Below are 13,789 nucleotides of genomic sequence, written 5' to 3' on the forward strand. Positions count from 1 at the left end.
GTTCCCAGCTGGTGACACTATGGTTTAGGTTGTAGAAACTTTTGGACATGATCCCTGTTTGGAAGATATAAAGCCTTTGGTGTAAGGTTGAAGGGAACCAGACAGTTCGGGTCTGAGCTCTCTGTTTCCTAGTCAGTGCCATTGGACAAGTTGCAGCATCATGCTTTGTGTATCGTGAGCCAGTTTCTCACTACTCTGCTTCACCATAAGAGTCTATTTCTTCTAAACGATAAGCTGCCACTAACTTTTATTCCCATATGCTGTCTTTGCTACGTAAGTAACTAATGTATATCCCTTTCCATTCATTCAGTGCCACCATTGATCAAAATGATGGCTAATTGACCATGTGGCAACAGCTCCAATTTACTAAAGATTTGTGTGAATACATGATGTGCACACATGCATGTGATTGTGTGAGAGAAAAGAGACATGCATGCAATCATGAATGTGTCAGGGACAACCTCATGTGTTGCTCCTCACTTTACACCATGTTTGAGATAGGGTCTTTGTCAGTTGCTGTGCATATACTAAAATAGATGGCCTTTGGGAAACTGGGGATTCTCTTCCTTCTGCTTCTAGCTTACTATAAAAGCACAGAGATTATAGGCATGTGCTGGGGGTCCTAGGGAACACACATGAAAGTCCTCACACTTTACAGGAAGATCTGCTCTACCATGAAACACTGATATACGAAACAACCTTTACTCATACTCTCAAACTCTAGTGGAGCAGCTTCAGTTTGTCCTGCAGGCAACCCTCTTGTCCTCAAGGTAATTCTAGATTTCCACTCCCTCTGTGGAATAGGAAGAGATTAAGACAGACATTGGTTCTTGGACTTCAAATGTATATAAGGCACACTTACTAAGACTTGGAAACAGCCTCTTAAATGAAAGAGTGTGGAAAAACATTGCTGCCTTTGTTGCTGTCAGTCCTCTGAATTTACAGGTTTGTTTTTTTGTTTTGTAATATTTTAAAAAATGTTTCAAGATTTTGTTATTATTATTGAAAGCATTTTTGAAATTAAAATGTAATTGATTTATTCCTTCCCTTTCCTTCCTCCTACCCTTCCCTTGCACCCCACTTGTTCTCTTTCAAATTCCTGATGCCCTAATGCTTTAAAAGATCTCTGCTGTCTCTCTCTATATATATAAGTAAGGTAGAAATAATTCCTATATTTTAAACTTTTACATGAAAGTAAAATATTGTACATATGTATTAATTAGAGTAAATTAATATAAAAACAGTTAAATGAGCAATAGTGACAGGATCCTGTTATTCTGTTTTCTTAAAACTTGAAAAAAATCAATGATGTAAGAGTGATGGTTTGATGAATTGACTTTTCTATTATCCTATTGAGTGAATCATAATGACTTTATTTTATAAGATAGAACTTATTAAAAAAACCTTTACAGACAAATTTAAATAATCAATCAATGACTCTAACTTGAGAAATAGTCTTCATTGTTTCAACAAATGACAAATTGTGCTTAGTGCACATTACACTCTGATTAATTTTTTAGATTAAAGATTAGCTTTATATGTTTTACTACACCTGACAATATTTTTTGATATATGTATATAAGTAAGATACATGCACATATAAATGCATGTGTGCCAGGAAGTGTTTGACTGTTCTTTTCAGAACTTATGGATTAACAGGGATCTGCCCATGAAGTAAGTTGATCAATGTCACATGTTCAGTGCTTGGAATTATGTAGAGGGGGCACAACTCCAAATGAAATATTCTGGCACTGGAATTACTGGTGATGATCATTTATATTACCTTAATCAGGTTTCTGTGGAGGAAAGCACTTTCAATATAAGCCCAATTTTAGATTAAATCTTCTTTACTCATTGTCATAAGACCATTATAAAATTTAATTTTTTGTATGAATATGAAATTTACCTTGTGAGCTTTCATATATATGCATGAACAATGGTAAATGACTACCATTAAGGAACTTCTCATCACAACATCTGTTCTTCTGCTTCTATTAGTGGTGGCAGAGTATTTGAGATACATGCTTTTCTCAAGTCCAATGATATGTATTTATGAAATTAGCATTCATGCTGCCCTAGTATCTAAGGATAAACAATAGCTATGGAAAAGACAACCAGACTGTGCTATACTATATATCTGAGAAGAGCATGACTTTTAAAGGAAAGTTTTAAATTAGGGCCTTTCCTTGTACTCAGAATTTATGGATAAAACTATAGCTAATAAAGGAGAAATACTTGATTGGCAATTGTGATGGCTTTTGGGGTGAAGACAAATCCGTGCATCTAACTTCCAATGCCTTTCTCTTTCATCATATTCAGCCTATCCTCGACAGTTCGCTCTGCTCTTTTGATTGCTCTGCAATAACCATATATCCTTGTTCCTTGCACATTTTATTCCTCCCTTGTTTTTCTAAACTCACTGTGAGTTGCTTTTCAAGGTTTTCTGTTCATTTTCATTGATTCCCACATTTCCTCTCTGTAAAATTTATTAAAATGGTCTGCAGTTAAATGAGTTATATCAGCTCCAGGCAGAATGCAGATTCTATTTTTTTTTAAATCAGATTTATTCTGTTGCAGTTTCAAATTCACTAAGAAATGTGAAATTATGTCAAATATGAAGGGAAAGTCTTCCTATGGAAGTGAGAATGTGGCATTGTTAAGAGCACTAGGTATATCTGTTGTCGTAAATAAATAAAAATAAAGTAAAAGTAAAAATGTATAAACGAAAACCGGGGGTGGAATGTTTTCCCTCAGGGTGTTTTTCCCTGCTAGGGTTCCACACCTCGCTTCCCCAGATATCTTCTGGATATCTTGGCAGAAACACAACCCAGCCACACACTTTCTTATACTGAGACTCTTACACAAAAGAGCATACAACTGGTGTTTTTCCCCTGCTAGGGTTCCACACCTCAGTGCCCAGAGATATCTGCTGGATATCTTGGCATAAACTCAGCCCAGCCACACTTACTTAAATTGAGACTCTTTCTTAAAAAAAAACACACTCATTTAGCATTAAAGCAATCCAGCGTCTAGATTTGGCAGATCCATTACACTGTCCTAATCCCAGTTCCCAAATTACTCATCCCTGCACCTTTTATTTACCAAGTCTCCAGCTTCTTCTCCCCCTGGTACCTCTAACTCCCTCAGTTCCCCATCGTCTCTCAACTCCCTCTCTTCCTCCTGGCTTCCTTCTCTAACCCCTCCTCCTCAATCCCTCAATCCTCCCCCCCCCCTCAGGTTCCACTGCTCAACTGTCTCCAACTGTCAACTGTCAACCTAACCTCTGAATCTAATCCCCTCTCACTCCCAACTCCTACCTCTGCCCAAATCTCACGCATCTTGTTTTTTATTTAACAAATTCAGAGAAACCCTAAGGCAAACCACAACTTTTCCCCTTTTGTCCAGTTAAAAACTTTTTCCTATACATAGGTGAACTAACATCATTATTACCATTCTGCAATTTATAAAACCAACAATATGCTGATCACCCAGTCCACCAACTCTGTTCACCAACCATGTTATCCACACCACATCTTGGCAAGGCAAACCACAACATTTCCCCCTTTTTTGTCCAGTTGAAAAAAACTTTTCCTATACATAGGTGAACTAAGCATCATTATTACCATTCTGCAATTTATAAAACCAACAATACGCTGATCACCCAGTCCATCAATTTTGTTCATTAACCATGTCATCTATACTAAAACTATACTTGACTATATCCTGGTTCTAGATCCTATGACACCCTAAAACTACTCTAACAGATTTATCATCTTTCTCAATACTAAACCATTCGGGTTGTGTCATGAGACTACTAGTCTCCAACCACATCAGAAATCCAAGAATGATTAATATTACCTGAAAACATAGGAAGCACAAAACATGGCTTCCAAGCTTAGCCAATTTTATAAAGACTGCTGATCACCTGGACAGTCCCCTTATTCCCAATATGCTGGAGCATCAGTCTTTCAGCCTTCTGGCCCAGGATCATCTGACAGACCTTATCAATGCAGATTTTGAAGGGTTGATCACCCTGCCTCGGCAGAGATTATCAATCGACTATTCTGCATAATTTGTCCTTTCTGGACAGTGTCTTGTCTGTAGATGAATTGAAGCAATTTGCTCAGTGGCTGCGTTACCGCGATTTGAGCAACTCCATTGATGCTCAAGTTCTTCTTGAGTCTAAGGGGCCCCTGTCAGGGCAGACAAGTCTCTAGTAAAATGATCTAGATGAAGAAATGTCCATAAACAGGTTATTCTTTGGACTTCTGATGCCTTGAAGATTCCTATCTACATAGGCGTTTCTGAACTGTTAAGCATAGAGTACCGTTGGCCCTCTCTAATGAAGTATTTACAAAACCCATCTAAACTGACTTAGAACCATAACCTTGCCATCTGACCCTTAGCTGGTACTGGTTAATCAACTAAAAATAATGTATAACAGCAGTTATAGGACCGGGTCTAGACTTGTATTCTTAGATGCATAGTGGAGGCACAATGCCCATGTTAAAAGCAATATTAATCTCAATTATAAATCAACAAGAAAGTATACCATTGAAAACCTCATTTGTGTAAAAATGCATTCTATACCAATGAAAAGATTACAGCTTCAACTTTGTATCAATTACAAAACATTTCTATCAATGTAAAATATAAGCGGTAAAATTTTGTTTAAGAGTAAGTTGCCAATCTATCTGTTTGTCTATTTCTCTAATTTCTATGTATTACTATATCTAAGAAGGATACAAAAAGGAAAGGAAAAAGTAGCAATCCCTGAGTTTACATTCTCTAGTTTCCCCTGCCCAAAGCTACATTTGTATTGTATCCCTTAAAAAGAAAACTTATCCACAGTTCTTAAATAAACAGAACCATCCACCCCAACATAAGGAAATGGGACGACGATCTTCCTTGTCTGCTTCTAGCTGGATTGAAGGAAGAATTCCTTCTGGGGCCAAAGGGTATTAGGAAAAGTTGGCTTTGTCGAAGTAGAGAGCTAGCAGGGATTTGCCTGCCAGTCATTCTGTGCTGAGAAAGTTCATCGCTTAGCTGACATCTTGACTATGACAGTCTGAAGGGCTGGATAAGTAAGATGTCCATTCTGGGAAAGTTCTGAAAGCAGGCCTTTAAATCAAGCATCTTCAGTGTAATTAAGGGAGAATCAAACACGAAGTTGGACTGGAAAGTCCCGGAATCTCAGCATCCCAGAGTGTGTATCATTTCAGAGCTATCTTTCTCTTCCTTCATCCTGCAGCATACAAAACTTTACAAGCATTATATAGTTCTATAAGCATTTTCAAATGGGATAAGCAGGGTGCACAGTTTAGTAAATAAAGATCAAAAAAAAAAAAATGACTACCTTTTTTTAGGTTAGGTTAATCATATAATCAAATCGTAACATAATTTTGTAATACATCGTGACACAAGTTATGAGAATTTGCACTCAAAATATCACTGGCTGTTTATAGACATTTCAGTCTCAGCCAGTTCATATTTGAGACCTAAACAACCTCATATATACATCACCTATTTGTTGATCGTCTTAGTCTCCTTTTTTCTGTGTTGCCAAGGACTTCAGGAGGTCTCCCCTGTCATTTCTGATTTTATCAGCTTGGAAGGAACCCCAGCTTTTTTCTCCTGTAGAAACATAGTACAACCCCCCCAGCGTAACACATTTCCCATTTTCCATTCTGACATCAGAATATCCTTAATATAAACAGGCTGGTTTAGTTCAGTAGTCTTTTCCACAATCCAATGTCTTTCAGCAGCTGTGCTGTTTTGTTCATCAGCATTTAAAAAATTTAAGGTTAATAAAGCACTATGTATCCTATCTCTGGGAGTTTTTGTTGACCCCTTTTGCCTGTTAAGCATCTCCTTTAGACTTCGATTAGATCTCTCCACAATCGCTTGTCCTGTAGGATTGTGTGGTAAACCTGTAACATGTTTTATATTATAATAGTCAAAGAAGCGCTTAATCTTGTTAGAGATATATGCTGGACCATTGTCCGTTTTAATTTGTATGGGTATTCCCATTATAGCCATAACTTCTAACAAATGTGTAATTACAGAATCGGCCTTTTCTGACGTTAAGGCAGTTGCCCATTGAAATCCTGAATATGTATCTATAGTATGATGTATGTATTTCAGCTTACCAAACTCTGTAAAATGGAGAACATCCATTTGCCAAATTTCATTTCTTTGGGTACCCTTAGGGTTAATGAGGGTTTGCAATGAGCAAAGTCTAATATATTGCTTCATCCCTAGTAGTTCCTTCAGTATTCACATAAATCTTTCCCAGTCACTATTTATCTTATATTCATCACATCTAATTTCAGGAGACACTCAATGACAGCATGGAAAAGAAGAATGAAACCCTATGGTCAGAGTTCATTCTCACAGGCCTCACATGCCAACCACAGTGGAAAACACCCCTGTTCCTAGTGTTCTTGGTAATATACCTCATGACCATTGTGGGGAACCTTGGTCTGATCACTCTCATCTGGAATGACCCTCGACTTCACATCCCCATGTACTTATTTCTTAGTAACTTAGCCTTTGTGGATACTTGGTTATCATCCACAGTGACACCAAAGATGCTATTTAATCTTTTGGACAAGGGTAAGGTGATTTCTGTCGCCGAATGCATGACACAATTTTTTTCCTTTGCAATAAGTGTGACCACAGAATGTTTTCTCTTAGCAGCAATGGCTTATGATCGCTATGCAGCTATATGCAATCCTTTGCTTTATCCAGTAGTTATGACCAATAGATTATGCATTCGCTTACTGGCCTTGTCATTTGTAGGTGGCTTTCTTCATGCTGTGATTCATGAAAGCTTTTTATCCAGGTTAACTTTTTGTAATTCCAACATACTATATCATTTTTACTGTGATGTTATACCACTGTTAAAAATTTCCTGTACTGATCCTTCTTTAAATTATCTGATCATTTTCATTTTCTCTGGTTCAATACAAGTGTTTACCATTATGACTGTTCTGACGTCTTACACATTTGTTCTCTTTACAATTTTAAAAAAGAAATCTGACAAGGGCATAAGGAAAGCTTTCTCTACCTGTGGAGCCCACCTTTTGTCTGTATCTTTATACTATGGGCCTCTTCTCTTCATGTATGTTCATCCTGCATCTTCAGAAGTAGATGATCAAGACATGATCCTCTCTCTGTTTTACACAGTTATAATCCCTGTATTAAATCCTATTATCTACAGCCTCCGAAACAAGCAAGTCATAGATTCTGTGAAGAAAATGTTGAAAATATCTGTTTAGATCTGATTAATATTGGCTAATTTTATTAGAATTCACAATATTTTAGAGGTAAATATGAATATTTTTTGTTTAAGCAACTTTGAAATTCTGAATATTGAACAAGATTATTGAATTTCATTTAAATATATAATTATCTCCTTAATGTATTAGTAGATATCTGTATTCATTGTTCATAAGCATACATGTAAACTTATATCCTGAGAGACACATCCAGAGCATCTCAATACAGAGGTCAATGCTAGCAGCAAACCATCGAACTGAGAACAGGACCTCCTTGAGGGGAATTAGAAGAAGGATTGAAAGAGCTGAAGGAGCTTGCATAAAAACAACAATGCCAACAAACCAGAGCTTCCAGGGACTAAACCACTACTGAAAGACTATACATGGACTGATCCAGGGCTCCAACTGCATTTGCAGCAGAGAATAGCCTTGTCCGGGCACCAGTGGAAGGGGAAGACCTTGGTCCTGCCAAGGTCGGACCCCCAGTGCAGGGGAATTTGGGTATGGCAGTAAGGGGGATGTATAGTTGGAATACTCATATGGGGGACTGGGAGGGGAGGGAGTGGGTGCTTATGGACAGGAAACCAGGAAGGGGAATAACATTTGAAATGTAAGTAAAGAAATATATCTAATAAAAATTTTAAAAAAGAAATATACGCTGAAGTATTTACAGAAGGGCATCCTTAAGTGACTGAGAAAATAAATGTGGCAGTATTGTAAACATCTGTGGACAATTGAGTAAAGCATTGAGCTAATGAGGAAAAAATGTGTTCTTATATCATGATAAAAGGAAAAGCAAATTAACAATTTACAATCTTATATTATCTTCTTATGTACTAAATACTACAAATCATTTTATTTTCTCTCAAAAGCACTTTGTGTATGATACTTTAGAGATAAATTTATGTTAGGGAGCCTGAAATTCATGTCACATTTTCTATGTTTGCTGGCATGTTTGTGTGGGAGTCATGGGAAGAAAACCTCAGGAAACCTCAGAACCATCAAATGTCTTTCATGAGATATTTGTTGTGAATTGGTGGAATATTATTGCTGAAGAATTCAGCTCATATATATCACATAAATAAACAAATGTTGAACATAGTCAAAAGAATTATTGAAAAGAAGGTCAAAGCCATGTAGAGTCAACCAGTATGAAGATGATCTTAGCTCATTGAATTCTGGTGTTATGACAAGAACTGATTTGTTTCTCTGAGAGCAATCCACAGGTTGACTCATTAAGTAGATTGAAGAACTAAATAAGATACACTTAGAAAAAAAATAAATAAAAAGTATACAGAAGGAAATATTTTCATTCTTGCCCTTTAACAACTGAAAAAAATCCAAACCCTGAACTCACAAAGCACACATTTTTGTTGATTTGCCTTGTACAGATGGATAACTTTGGAACAAAACGTCCTTAAATTCATATAGTGGTAAGAGGATTTGATGCCATCTTTTACCTGTTGGTTGGCTGGGAATAAAACTCCCTAATATTAGGGATACTTTATCTGGGTTTACATACATGGAATGATCCATCTACAGATCAAAATTATCTCTTCCTAAAAAAATGGTATTACACACATTTTCATACTGATGCTGATACTCTTATTCTCAAGGCCACTTATACATTTACCACATACATACATACATAAACACACACACATATGTAATGTTAGGAATAAAGAGAGAGGTGTAAGCGATGAAAGAAAAAGAGGAGTGATTAAACTTTTGAACCTACAGGTAAGTGAGAGATGTCAGTAGACAAAGAATTGGCTGGATATTCTGCAAAAAAGTAAGAGATATTGGAGGTTCAGTTCAGGATGAAATGCTTTCCTCAAAACCCTCCTCTCATGGTTCAGGGAATCTCTATAAGAAGGGGAGGCAGAAGCTTGAAAAAAGCCAGAAGGTTACAGGTGACTCAGGAAGATAGTGTCTTAAACATACAAGTTTTGATTCACATGTGAAATCACAGAGACAGTGGCAAGGCATACATGATCTGCACAGGTTCAGGACAGATGGGTTCCCAGCACTGAGAGGGGGAAGCTGATACTGAGTCACACTAATCAATAAGTTATGTGCAACTGATATACTGGCAAAGTGAATCTTCTCCCATACTGGCTACACCCAATGCATTCAGGAGGCCCCATGCCTTAAGAGAAGCTGACCAATGATAAAGAAACCAATAATATTTTGAAAAATATGTTTCTATTTTTATTTATTTAGACATTTCTTGTGTGTTTTGACCTTTTAGATATAGTACCATTTCTTTTTTTTTAAACGACAAGTTTTATTTATTACATGCAACACAATGCTTCAAATACACAAATATCTCCCCTACACACACACACACACACACACACACACACACACACACACACACACACACAAATATGGAATGCTTAAATCACACTTTAATGAATTTAATTATGCTTCAAATGAGAACACTCAAGGGCCCATGACTTTACATTTTTAAAGAATATAATAAATCATCACTGACCATAATTACTATGCCGATAAAACAAAAACCACTTCCAACAAATTGACTAAGTTCTAAATTCCAAATATCTTACAAAATTAGATCCTAATTACATTAAATCAAATAGACACCAACTAATATGCTGAGAGGTTTTCTATTTGTACACATACATTACTTCCTAGAATAAATGCTCAGCATTACTTGATATTTCATCCATTCTGAGAATCAACTGAAAAAGACAGGTGCATATTTTCCTAAATATTTTTAGCATTTCACATACTCAGAAAAGTATACAGAATATGAACACAAACACAAAAGATATGAAGAACTATACATGCCATTTTTTTTATTAACTTGAGTATTTCTTATATAAAGGTGTTATTCCCTTTTCCGGTTCCGGGCAAACATCCCCCTCCCCTCCCTTTATGGGCAGTGTTCCCCCCCATCCCCCCTCGACGCCCTCCCCAAACAATCTAGTTCACTGGGGTTCACCTTAGCAGGACTTCCCCTTCCACTGGATAGCACCATTTTTTAGGCACCATTTTATTGCTCAGCTCTTTCTTCCTCTTCTTCCTTCCTTCTTCCTTCCTTCCTTCTTCCTTCCTTCCTTCCTTCCTTCCTTCCTTTCTTTCTTTTCACTCTGATTTTACCTCATGGTACACCCCCCAACTGTTCATATCACAAACTTCCTCCCCAACACCTACCCCACTTGGCCACTAGGATGTCTCCACTAGGATGTCTCTAACCACCACCCCACCCACCCCACCCACCCCACCAGACTTCTATCTTATTGCTATGTTTCTTTACCATTATTTTCATATTGAGTCTCACGGATATATAAAGCACAATCCAGGCCAAGCCTCATGCCCAGTAATGGGTGCAACACAAAAGGATTCCAGTGGCATTTCTGTGGACTTTTTTGTTTTCTTTTGCTTTATTTAGGAATATTTGGTCTTACCTAGTTTGTGCATTGCCAGTGTTGGTTGGTTGTTTGGTTTTTTTGATTTTATAGCTGGTTCTTTTTTATTGTGTGTATGTCTTTAGAATCTTCTATGGGAGAAGATTCCTTTACAATGCTTATCAGTTGCATATAACTTGAATATGAGTGTGACTCAATGTTTTATCCTCTCAGTACTGGGAACCCATATGTGGATGGGTTGTGTCTCTTTTCCTTTTGTTTTGTTTGTTTGCTGCTTTATGTCTATTTTCTTTTCAGGGTTACCTCTCTAAAAGGGAAATTTAGGGAAAAAGAGTGGAGTAGAGACTGAAGGAAAGACCAGCCATACACTTTCTTACCCTAAGGATCCATCCCATCTGCAGACATCAACACAGAGCACCATCACTTGAAGCCAAAGAAGCACTTGCTGATGATTTGGCATGAAACCCCTGAGAGGTCACAGAGCCTTTACTGACATAGATGAGATGCTTGCAGCTAATCATAGGACTGGAGCAATAGGGAGTAAGTGAGAGAGGGTGAAGTGTTTGTAAACTCCAGGGAAAGAAAAAACATTATTAAATCAACTAGACCTCCCAGAGCTTCCAGAGAGACTAAACTACCAACCAGAAAAGAGAACACATGGAAGGGACCCACGATTCCAGCTACATATGGCAGAGGTTGGTTTTGTTAGTGATGATGGGGAGAAAAAGCCCTATCCATGTAGGCTTGTTTTCCCAATGGAGGGTAAATGGCAAGGTGTTGAGGTTGAGTGGTACAGAATGGGAGCATCCCTCAGGAGGCAGGGGTGTGGGAGGGTATGATAAATTCAAAGGAAAACATAGAAATGTAAATACACAGTCATTATAGAAAAATAAAATTATTTAAAAAAAAGAAATTTTACTAAATTCTCTTTGTGTTGTTTTTTCCTTCTAGTTGTTTTTGGTAATTTGCATTTTTTTTTCTTCTCCCACCTTTTACCCTCAGCTCACCTAGAGGTATACTTTATGCTGATTAATCTATGCGTTGGTTCTTTCCTAATTTTTTAAAGTTTTTTTTCTAATAAGATTTTGTTTCTTCCTGTGTTCTTGCAGTCAAATCTGTAATATTTCATATCCGTTTGTAGAATTGCTTTAAATATTTTTCTGTAATGATGGATTTGGTCATAAATACTTATAATTTGTGTTTCATAGTAGAAAGTTTTTACTTCTCTAACCTTTGATGGCACTAAGATCAGCAGTTACTTTATTTCTGTTATTTTCTTGTTTTATTTATTTTTATTCATTCATAATCTGGTGCACGTACACAATATATTTGAGCCACTCCTCTTCCCCCTCCTTAACTATACCAGCCCATCAGTGTGATCTGTTCTGGAGTTTCAACCTTTTTGTGTTGACTCATTCAGTTTAATAGGACCACCTTATGACCATGAGATTAAAACTGTTCACTGAAATCTGATATTTTACACAATTAAAGAAATGATTGTTTCTCCCCTTAATCTATTTCTTCATGGGTTTGAAACATACAATCGCTTCCTCTACCATATTAACTTTACCAGTTCATGCTGAGAAATATTCTTGAAAGCATTCTTATGGATTTGTCTAAATTTAAACCTAGCATTTTCTCTTGCAGCTTTTCTTCCTTCCTTCCTTTTCTCCTTTTGTGTTTGAATGCCTCATCCCCCATAGGTTTATAGATTTGAATATTTGGTTTCAGTTGGTAGAATTGTTTGAAGGATTAGCTGTGTGAACTTGTTGAGGGGGGTATGGAGGGAGGGGTGGAATTGCACCTCAGTTCAACCTTCAGGATTAGTACCCACTCATGACATGATGTTAATGGACTTTAATTTCGTAACACTTGTAAGCCTCAAAGTATTTTTTTTCTATGTAAGTTTTTCATTGGTCATTGGATTTATCCAGCAATAGAAAAAGACTAACAGGTGGTTTAAAATAAACATATTATAGTTTTAGTTTTTTTGATCATGTTTATTTAGATTCTAAATGTCTCCCATCTTTCTAATATTTGTGGTGTCCAAAGTATTATACTTAATGTGTTTCCTATAGTACCTTTTTTATAATTTTCCATTTATATTAAAATATAAGGCTTAAATTTTATAAGGATTCTCTGCCAATCTTAGAAGTTTTTTGTTCATTAATGTTGAATATTATAATTCTTCTACATTGCATTTCTACCCATGGATTTATTGCATTAGCCCTTTCAAACAATTTTATGAATCACTTATCTGGTATCATCTATTTACACATATTTCTGCAGTCAGATTATAGAGTTTATGAACTTAAAATATCATGTTGTTTTGATTTTTTTCTATTTTAAATTCTTTTTATATGTATTTTGAATGGATATATCTTGGGGTTCACGGGGTCCCAGTTCTTGAAAAGGTGGACTTCTGGTAGTTTTAGACAATATTTGCGTGTAAGATAGGCTCCTTACATTTTTATTTCCTGCAGTCTTGTCATTGATAGGTTACCCATGGATATGTATAAACAATATGAGGTTCTTGCTTGTGCCCAGCATGTCATGAGAGTTGAGGTACCTTTTCCTTTTCATTATTAGGTTGAATATCTTTGTTCAGGACTTTTACCTTCCTTTGCCAGGCTTAAGCAGCCTTAGATTATTCGGGTTGGGATTATTTCTCTTACAAGTAAATCCATCAAGGATTTTAAAGAAGAACTTTTTGACTGGAGAGAAATTTCTTTCAACTTTCTGTGGATGTATGTCAGCAGTATTTTATGAACTCTAGCCCATGCATTGGACTGTAATGACCAGCTCTACTCGATCGGAAAGGACAAGCAATTATAATTGGTTATTGCATTTTTTTTTAAATGTAGACATTGAATGCATATTTATTATTAAAATGATATCGAAACAATTATACCAGTAACATAAACAATGATCCAGAAATATAAAATCTAGATATCTGTTAAAAAATGAATTCCTCTAAACGTTTGAAAGCCAACTAATTTGCTAGTACTTAGTGGCAAACAATAGTATGTGCTTTGTGGCTCAGCAGTTAAGCACTTGCTGCACAAGCATGGACAAACCCGTGTATTCTATACCAACACCACATGGGTTTTGATT

The 13,789-nt window shown here is 36.5% G+C and overlaps 1 protein-coding gene across 1 annotated transcript; it reads left to right on the top strand.

Moving 5' to 3' along the window:
* Positions 1–6,347: 6,347 nt before the first annotated feature.
* On the top strand, positions 6,348–7,280 carry LOC116897933 (olfactory receptor 183). The gene has a single exon (XM_032899333.1). It carries the CDS (start codon positions 6,351–6,353, stop codon positions 7,278–7,280), a length of 930 nt encoding a protein of 309 aa, XP_032755224.1. The 5' UTR covers positions 6,348–6,350.
* Positions 7,281–13,789: the final 6,509 nt, after the last annotated feature.

This window comes from Rattus rattus, chromosome 4 (genome assembly GCF_011064425.1).
Source record: "Rattus rattus isolate New Zealand chromosome 4, Rrattus_CSIRO_v1, whole genome shotgun sequence".
Taxonomy (NCBI): domain Eukaryota; kingdom Metazoa; phylum Chordata; class Mammalia; order Rodentia; family Muridae; genus Rattus; species Rattus rattus.